At 47.5% G+C, this 10,111-nt stretch overlaps 1 protein-coding gene across 2 annotated transcripts in view; it reads right to left on the reverse strand.

The window, feature by feature from the left end:
* LDLRAD3 (low density lipoprotein receptor class A domain containing 3) overlaps positions 1-9,611 on the reverse strand; it is a 221,703-nt gene extending 212,092 nt beyond the window's left edge. Inside the window, exon 1 of one of the 2 annotated variants that reach the window (XM_080931147.1) lies at positions 9,532-9,611. In XM_080931147.1, the coding sequence (XP_080787273.1) occupies positions 9,532-9,577 (46 nt within the window). In that variant the 5' untranslated portion in view covers positions 9,578-9,611. The remainder of the gene's footprint in view (positions 1-9,531) is intronic. The other variant, XM_080931149.1, reaches the window with a different exon arrangement.
* Positions 9,612-10,111: the final 500 nt, after the last annotated feature.

Consider the following 10,111-nt stretch of genomic DNA (forward strand, 5'->3'; position numbering starts at 1 on the left):
CACATACACAAAAACACAACACTGGAGAGCAAGCATTTTTACCACTGAGCCATCTCTCTACTCCCAGTGTTTGAAAGTTTCATTATCTCTTTGATTGCCCTGACCTGATTTTTTTTTAATGGATAACTTCCTTATGTTTTCAACATCCATTAGACTTTTCTTGCAGGATCTTTACCAGTGCTTTGGGTAACAAATGAATTTTAAGAACACTGGGTCTTTTGGGTTACATCATTGCTGCCTTGCCTAGGTCCCCACCATGTTTATGGTTTCCCTTTAACCTTTACCAGATCAGTTCTCTTTCAATGATAAAGATCATTCCCAATGCATACGTCATCCTCTCCAATTTTATCTCTTCCACGGTGGTTATTAACTTTTCTAGTTTTCCTTCCCTGGGTTCCTGCCAGCAGGGCGCACTGGTTAGTATCATGTTTTTTAATCAAGCGTACAAGGGATGTTTTTATAAATCTGCTTTTGAAACACTGTATTCATCTCTGTTCTGCTTTTTCTCGGCATCAACCACTCCTTACGGCTTTGGCGCTAATGAAATGAATACTCGACATTGTTAACCACTCTCCCATTTTCCTGCAAACTCTTTCGTTTTATTTTCATAATGAGAAAAACAAGTTAAATTTAGAACTTTCCAAGCCAAAGGAGAGGCTTCGGCCAACCCTGGAACTGTGTGACTGGGGTCCACTCTCCAGCCACGTCCAGTTAGTGAAGGAGAGCACTCTGCTCTGATTCAAGGCGAGACTTGATGGGAAAGGCTCCAGTGCACCCAGTCCATCAAAGACGCAGGGCATCCCTCGCTAACCTCGCTGGGCCTCGCAGCAATGAACAGGGAGGTCGTTCCGATGCTGTAAAATTAAACACCCTTTATACGTTCATCTCTCCCTGCCAACACATACACAAGTACCCCACTGCCACCTGGAACTGGCACCTTGGGTTTACGAGTCTTCTAAATCAAGTTATTCATAAATTCTACTTCCCTCCAGGTCCAGAATAAGCTCAGTGGCTGCCCTCCCTTTTTGTGGCCACTCTCCAGGACAGAGACAGCCTCATCTGCACAGTGTGCTACTTGTCAGAAACCACAGTTGGACCAAGGCACAAGAAAATTCACCCAATTTATCACCATAATTTGATGTCACGGTGACTCACTAAAATTAGAGTCTGGTTCGGGTTTTCAGTTCTCTAGAGAGACCTTAGTTAGGAATGAGAGTTTAAAGTCCTGAGGTTCAGTCTGGTCCGCTGATTACGATCTCTATAAACTAGAAGCAATCGTAACTTACAAGTACCTCCGCCCACATGTCCTCCTCCGCTTGGGGGAGGAAGACAGGGACAAGGGTTCTTAGCACCCTTCTGGAGAACTACATTAAAATGCTGCCATCAGTTTGGAAACAACTCGTTCTCCTGTAGGGAAGTATTCGTGGATGCTCAGAGTAGGAAAGCAACTCTTTTAGAAACTTGAAACGTCTTGTTATTTGGAGCATTCCCATCGGTACTCTAGTTTCCTCTAGAACATCTGCTTTTAGGTGCTGAATGCAGTGGTCATTTATCCGTGGTACTAACATTGTTTATAGGGTGCACACTGATAGAAGAAAAGTTCCTGGGGCCGGGGAGACGGTTCATTATGGAAAGACATTTGACAGCAAGACTGACAACCTGTGTTCCGATAGAAGGACAGAAGCAATTCCTGTCAAGCTGTCCTCTGACCTACACACACAGAGAGAGATAGAGATAGAGATAGAGATAGATAGATAGATAGAGAGAGAGAGAGAGAGAGATGGGGAAGAGGGAAGGGAAGGGGGAGAGGGTGCTATAAAAAAGTTTCAATGCTTTTTGGTTAGTATTCCAATAAAGTATGTCCATGAAAAAAGCTTCTTTCCAACATTTCTGTATCTGACAACCATAGCAACTGGTATGTTCCTGCTCTTGATAAGCCACAGCTCTGCAAAGAACAACTCAAAAGGCCCCAGTGGTGACTTCTTCACCCGGGAGAAAGGCAGACCATCCATTTCCACCTTCCAAAACCCAAGAATGTGCCCTGGAACAGAACCAGCTTGGACTTGCTCGCCAACAAGAGGACTGGGTGCTGGCGGTACTGTCCTCTCATGGATCTCCCAGCAGAAGGGAGACACTGCACTTACATCTTCCAACACCAGGGATGAGAAAACACCACTGCCTGTGGTTAAGAGCACTGGTTAAGGCTTCGGCGCAGACCTGCCTGCCAATCCTAAAACCACTTTCCTTGGTCAAACTCTCAGGACAGTAACACCACTTTAAAATTTTTCTTTTCTTTTCTTCTCTTTTTTCTTTTTCTTTATTTTTTTTGAGATTATAATTACATCATTTTCCCCTTTCCTTTCCTCCCTCCAAACCCTTTCATACACCCCCGCCTTGGTCACTTTTCAAATTCATGGCCTCCTTTTTGAATAATTACTGTTATATACGTATATGCATATACATATGTATTCCTAAATACATAAATACAACTTGATTGCTCTTTATAGTGTTATGTGTATGGATGTTTTCAGGGCTGAGCATTTGGTATTGAATAAAAAACCAGTTGGTGCCTCTTCTCCAGGGAAGTCTATTTCTCCTACTCCCAGCATTAGCTGCTTGTAGTTCTTTGTGTGGGGTTGAGGCCTCTTCACCCTCCACTTTAGCATGTCTACTGTCCTTGTCCTTGTTCAACTCCGCTTCAGGCCGTCACGTTAGTGAGATTTTATGGGTGTAGTTTCTGACATTCCTAGGAGACACAGTTTCACAGCAAACGCCCCATCCTCTGTCACTTTGAATCCTTCTGCCGCCTCACTTGCAATGTTTTCTGAGACTTAAGTGCAGGTAGATAGATGTTTTCTAGTCTCTTTCTGTTTCAAAGAGAAGTTCTCTCCACGAGGGTAGAACTGCACTTCTCTGTGGGGAAGGAGACGGGGCAGAAGGACAAGCCACACAACGCAAGCATGGCTGACAGAAACTACTGAACCCTCCTGAGCACCAAGGATGTGGCCAATGGGAGCAGGTGACCTGTCCAAGTGGCTCAAAGTAGAACTGATGGCAACGTAAGAAAGAAAAGATAAGCTACAACCCGAGGCAGGCATGAACTCACTGCATCCTACCTGTGTGTACACATGCATTTACCAGTGAATCCAGGAATCTTCAGATGGTCCACAGCAGTTACTTAGGGGTAGGAAAAGGGAAGGGAAGATTTAACATTTCATTGTCATATGTCTATATTGTCTGGATTATTAGCAGAGGTATTCTGATGATGTTTTTAATGGGACATAATAGTTATACACGCATGTGCGGGTGTGCGTGCACACACACACACACACACACACACACACACACACAGTGCCTGTCATCCTGCCTGATAGGGTGGATCTACAGTGAGAGAGGCTGTTCCTACTCTCCTCAGCATCACAGAAGAAGCAAGAAACACGACACAAATATTTAACAGAGTCCCAGGCCTTGAGCAATTTACAACGTAGTAGGATTAGGGGTTAGTCAGCTCGGGAAATAGGAAATGAACCATACAGTGTGCCCTCCGTGTCCCCTGCAGGTCTCATACCTGTAGATTCAAACAACTCCTGAGCAGTATGTGGAAATGGGCTGGGGTGATGGCTCGGTGGGTAAGAATCCTTCTTTGAACGCAAGAGAAGGTGAGTTTACATATTAAGCCCCCAGTGAACAAGCCAGGTATACGGCTGCACATGTCTACTACCCTAACTGGGTGCAAAGGGAGGGTGTTCTGAGTTCGCTGGCCAGCCATCTGGGCTAAAAAAGGCACCATTCGGTTCAGTAAGAGATCCTGTCTCAAGGCAGTAAGTAGAGAAACATTCGGTGGTCTTCTCTGGCCTCCCATGCACACGCACAGCTATGTGCACCCACATGCACACACTTGCATGCAACACACATGGGCACAACGCACCATACACGCTGTAGGAAAATGCGTCTCTTGTGAATATATAAACATACAGACGTCCTGTCATTATTCCCTAGACAATTCGGTATAATAATCACTTATACACTGTTCACACTGTAGTCAGTATTAATTAAAGTACACAGGATACACATTAAGTTATGTACAAACATATTTTATGTCATTTTATATAAAAGATGTGTGTATCCGTGGTGTCTAAGTGGAGTTCTGGAACCAGTCCACAAGAATGTCAAGCAACACACACACACACACTCACACACACACACACACACACACACACACACACACTCACACACTCATACACACACACAGTTTTTGACCAGACACTGGTGTCCAATAGCCACAGAAGTTACTCAAATCTCAGAAAGCTGAATCTTTAGAAGTCTTTAAACTCCGACACATATATTATATTACCTAGAAAGGTAAAAGCTAGGATGTGTGCTGTCGTCTGCAGAGCCTAGTTAACACTGTCAACTGTCCTGAATCCATGCTTGCCATGGCATTGTGACTTGTGTGCAGCACTGTCCCCACTGATGTCCAACCTCCAGTACCACTGACACTAAAAAATGCCTCTGAGGCACCGGTGACAGAATGGGCGGCTGTTGTGCCCAAGATCATAGAGCGCTCAGCCAACTCTTCCTCACCCACAGATCCTTTGGTTCTCCACGGGCAAACAGCAAGTTCTGCGTGGCTTTGCATTCCTACACACAACGCAGTTTGAGTGTACACAGGTGCTGAGATCACGCTATTGGATACATGAATGAGGTGTAAGAAGAATTTTCTCATTACTCAAAGACAAGAAGGAAATGGGTAACTGCATGCTTGAGAAACCAGAGCTCCTCAGTAGAGAAGGCTTTCAAAGTGCACGGCTAAGACAAATGTGCCTGGCCGGAAGCTCCGAGTTCCCTTCTGGGAGCCTGTTTCCTTCATCCTGCAAGTTCAAGCATCAAAGAAGGCACAAGCCAACCAGTTAGATGGCTCATCTGAAGAGAAGAGGAAGGAAAAAACCTCAAGGAAGTCTGGGGACCAAACAAAGCAAAGGACAGCTGTGGGCAAAGCGTCATAAAGGAACTTTAGTGTATAAAGCAACACAGAATGGAACTTTAAAAGGACTTCAGAGTACACAGCGAAAACTTCAAGAAAGCACCTTGCCGTGAGCGAGCACAGATAATTCCCCAGTAATATGCACAAGTGCCCCACGTTGTACAGGCTTTTGATCCTGGGGAAGGACTCACAGAGAGGGAAGGGAGCTGAGAAAGACGATCACCACAGCTCTATGGAGTGGGGGAGGGGGACTTCCAGTGCTAAGATTTCAACATCTGATTCTCAAGACAAAAAAAAAGGAGCAACATGTTCTCCTTCAGCCTACAGGCTCTGAACACAGAACAGCCCAAATTTAACACTCAAGGAGCCAGGCAGATTTTGGTGTCAAATACCACCTCTCAATGACCAGCTTGACTACCATATGTCTCTCTCCAAGGAGGCAAAGCTGCAATCAAAAATTCCAAATGTTATTACTATAGCACGAGGGGAAAGTGAAAGGGAAAAGGTCCGCGCCAAGGGCGTATTTTGACATCTTTGAACTTGGGTGGATGCAGATGCGTAATGACAAGTAGGATGAAGCAGACTGTAACCCAGCAAACATCTTCAGGGCGGGCAGGTAAGTGCTCATGATGAAGAGCAAGAAGGCTGGTCCCCAACTACACTAGACGTTGAGTCGGTAGTAACCAGAGAGATGACCGATTATCACCACACGTGAGACAGTTCTACACAACCAACAACTAACTAGTCATTTTTAAATGCCAGATGCTCTAAAGGCTAAGAAACTTTAGACTAGACTATCCTCATTCCTGGAATCAGCTATGAGAACTCTCCCAATCCTAACTCAGATAAGCATTTTTTCATCCTTCCTGAATGAACAGTTTCTTCTCATACTAGTGAGCAATATTAAACACCTAGCAAATGACATGACCAGCAAATGCTGCGATTCCAAAATCGCTGGCCACCCTTCTAGCAAAAACAATAGAGAATTGTCCTTAGCAGCCGAGAGTAGATTCTTCACAGCCGTTCCGATCCAAAACATGTGCAGCCTTTAAAACACCTTGCTGGTCACTGGGTAGATGACAGCTCGAAGGAAGGAAGGAAAAAAGGAAGGAAGGAAGGAAGGAAGGAAGGAAGGAAGGAAGCTCAACAGCCATAAGCAGATTTGTGACTCAAAATATCCCATAGTTAACCAAGTTCCTACACTCTAAGATGTGTACATAGCACATCTTCTCATTTGTTTTATACAAAATGATAAACATGTAAGAGGAAGAAGCACAAATTTAGAGGCCAACTAATGAGCGCCCTAGGGTTGGCACTACCCAGGTTAGTGCCCTGGCTTAGAACAGGAAGATTCCTGCCAAGATCTTCAACTTCATGCATGGGAGAGGGTGAGGTTATTGTGACAACCCTACACCTCTGTCCACATTGGGTTAGAACCTAGGTTCCATCTACACCACGGTGCCCTGGAGAGTCATCAGTCCCTTGGGAGCCATGGAATGAATGACATGATGCTCTGGAGAAAATGGAGGGGGTTAGTGTTTTCAGGGACAAGATGGACGTCTCAAGTAGTGGACTTGGGCCACAAATCCTGGACACATAAAACCTCCCTATCACCAAATCACATAATTTCCCAATATGAAATCCTTACCTGTTTCAGAATTGCAAGACTTAGAATGAATTATCACTTAGGCACTGGGCATGAATGAAGCCCCAATTTTTTATTTTTATTCCCAGAACCACACGAATAGGGTGGGGTGGTCCACATCCATAATCTCAGTACTTCTGAGTGTCAAGGGGATCAAATATGTAGACATATCTAATTCAAGACTGATAGTTAGAGGCCAGCCTGGGTTAAATAAAACTCTTCATGGATAAACCAAAACAGAAATGAGAACAACCCAAGAGTGGTGGCAACCCAAGTGGCAAAGGCCAGGGTTTAAGACCTGGAATTGACCAACTTGACACCTACAATTCAATTTCTTATCTGCTTCCTCCCCCCCACAGAGGTTAAATGATCTACTGGGCTATCAAGAAAAACAAAGACAAAATAAAAGCAAAAAAACACCTCACACCCCAGGAGGGAGCCCCAAAGACCATCCTTTTGAGGACAAAAAGGAACAAGGTGTGTTTATTTGTACTTCAGAGTAGTCTCCTCTACCCTGTTGGGTGGAGCTACTCAGCTCGTTAAAAAAAAATAAACAAAATCCACTCCTCAGGCGGTGAAGCAGATCCTTCAAGGAGAAACAGTTCAGAGGCACCGCTGCCAGTTGGAGGAAGGGAAGCCAAGCCGCTTCCCTGAAGAAAAGGGGGGGAGGGGTATCTTATCAAAAGTTAGCCAGGGAGACAGGAGAGGACCAAAGGACCGAAGACTCACACACTTAAACCCACCACGTGCAGCATCCGGGTACCAGAAAATGGAGCATCAGATAAAGAGAAAGGCTGCAGTGTTCTGAACCAACAGCAGGATGCATTAGGAAATAATAACCACGATCAATGTTTCACCTCCTTAAGACAAACAGTGAGACAAAAGGAGAGAAAACATCCCCGAAGGTGCTCAGCAGGCTCCAGAACAACAAAGGCCTTCCAGTCTCTTAAAGACCCAAGATTTGGACTTAATACTCAACATGGACTTAATACTCAACTCAGACCCCAGGTTTCCTCCACAGGATCCAAAGTCATGCCTTCTATAACCTCTCCGGTATTATCAACTTTTCAGGAAAAGACTAAGACTAGGAAGTGAGACCTGGTCCAACAACCCAGCCCTGCTTCCTACAACACTTGGGAGACATAGTTCACACTTAAAAGATGATACTTAGTGTATCTAGAAAAGGTTCCAGGCCACCTAAAGGTTCTAGAGCAACTTCAGTGATTCAAAGCCACAGCTACCTTCAGCCAAGGGACACTGGTGGGTCGTCCCCTACCCCACTAGAGCTCACCATGACTCTTGCCCTTCCTTGCGCTCTACAGCATACATTCACAAGCATATTAAATAACCGTCACTGACAGGGAGAAATACACGTAATTTTTTTTTGTGAACTCAAGACTCAACCCATGAGGCCCACTTCAGCAAGGAGATGTCATAATTACTGTCCACTGGTCAAAAAGCTGAGAACACACAGAAGAGCCAGCTGGGGTGTTACCACGGGACATGCCATTGCTATGTGAATTAAATGTGTGAATCCGGGCAGATCTTCATGTCTGAGATGCCCTGGAACTGAGCCTGCTCTAACAGCCTCCAAATAACTTGCACCTGCTTAGAGCCGCCTAATTCACTTTCCCCTCCCACCCCGTAACTCCAGCCAAACAGAACACAAGACCTCTGACTTGGTTTAAACACACACACACACACACACACACACACACACACACACACACACACACCTACAGCAGCCACAGGAGTCCAGCCCCTCACTGGAAACTGAGCAAACCCACAGACATTTAAATGGAGTCTCAGAGGAGGGAGAATGATGGGGGTTGGGGCTGCGGGGAGGTCCTGCTGGCCAGCCAGTTGGAGGATGCTCAGGACAGGCAACTTCTAGGAAGGGAGGGAGGATTGCCGGACATCTGCAAGGGGTAGCTCAAAAAGGTTTTGATTTCCCCCACAATAAACAACGCAGCAGCCATGTTTTCTGGAAGTATTTGGGGAAATCCGGCATAAATTAGACGTGTGAATGATACAGGCACAGAGCAAAAATCTTCAGTAAAGAAAGTTCAATGAGCATCAGCTGCCCAGAAATAAGCATCAGGGGCCAAGGGCGGGCAGAGCTGAGGAGGGGCTGCTGACAGCTGTGGCCGGCGGGCAGAGGCAGAGGGGAAGGGCTCCAAGCTGGAATTCGGAGCGTGCCCACATCAGCAGAAAAGTTCCTGGGAACAGCACTCTGTCTGGGAGGGACCCTGCCTGTCTCAGGATGCACGCGCTCGGAGAGATGCAGGGACCAACGGTCGTTAAGGGAACCCCCGGTCCTCTTTTCCCGGCTCCCCGAAGGTTAAGGCGTCTTCGACAGACGACAGAAGTAAAAGATCTGCTGCCAGGATGGGTGAATGGTTTCCCTGTCCAGTCCCTACTGCATCTCGCTATTCCCTAACCAGACACGGTCCCGGGAAGAAGAGAAAGAAAGCCTGGATGCAGAAGCGGGGACGGCGTAGATAAGAAACTGAGGCAAGAAAGTGCATGTTAAAGGCTGCCGGAGTCGGGGAAGACTCGAAATCAAGAGTATAGTCCTCGCCTCTCCCTTCTCCGTCCCCAGCACGCAGAGCCACACTGGTGCTACGCCCAATCCGGGCGGGCGCCCGGCTCTAGGGAGCCGGCGCCGCACAAAGCTCCGCCCGCGCACACACGACAACAGCACCCGGTGCGCCGGCCCACACAATAGCGCGGCGCGCGCCCCGCCGCGGCCCCTCGCGGGGTCCGGGCCAGCCCGGCGCCGGGGTCCGCCCTTCGCGCACACCCACGTCCGCAGCCCAGGCCCCGCACGCGGAGCGGGGACGATCGAAGCAGCCCCCCATGCCCGGCGCACCGTGCAGCGCGTCACGCGCCCCCCACTCACCCGCGGTGCTGCTCAGCAGCAGGCACAGCGGCCCCAGCAGCCACATGGCACGGCCGCCGCTCCGCTGCCCAGCGACGTTGCTGCCCCGCGGCCTCGGTCAGACCCCGCCTCTCGGCGCCGGCCACGCCCTCTCGCCGGCCCAGCCACGCCCCCGCCCTCCCAGACCAGAGAGCTCAGCCAAGTTCTGCATGCTTGCTGCTGAATGTGGCCACCCGAGCTCTGCCCCAGGGTCGGGGTTGCAAAGGTCCGAAGAATCCAGTTCTTACTGTCTCAGGGTTCAGATTGCAAGGAACTCTCAGCTGCCCCGGCTCTACTCTCGGCCGGTTTTCCTTTCTTTTTACATTCCTGCGAGAATGCGAAGAGTCACCATCTCCCCAGAGCCCAGATGGAGTCTTAATACTTGCATTCAAGGAGAAAAAAAAAGTTCGAAGAACCGGTTCTTAGGAGAAAACTTTTTTTTAATTGTTGATAGTGAAATACGACCAGTGCTTCTCAAACTCCAAGCGATTTTATCCTGAGATCTAAGGACACTGAGAAGACCGTGAGCTTCAGAAAGTTTTAAGGCCCCTAAAACTTTATG

This window comes from Micromys minutus (genome assembly GCF_963924665.1).
Source record: "Micromys minutus genome assembly, chromosome: 17".
Lineage (NCBI taxonomy): Eukaryota > Metazoa > Chordata > Mammalia > Rodentia > Muridae > Micromys > Micromys minutus.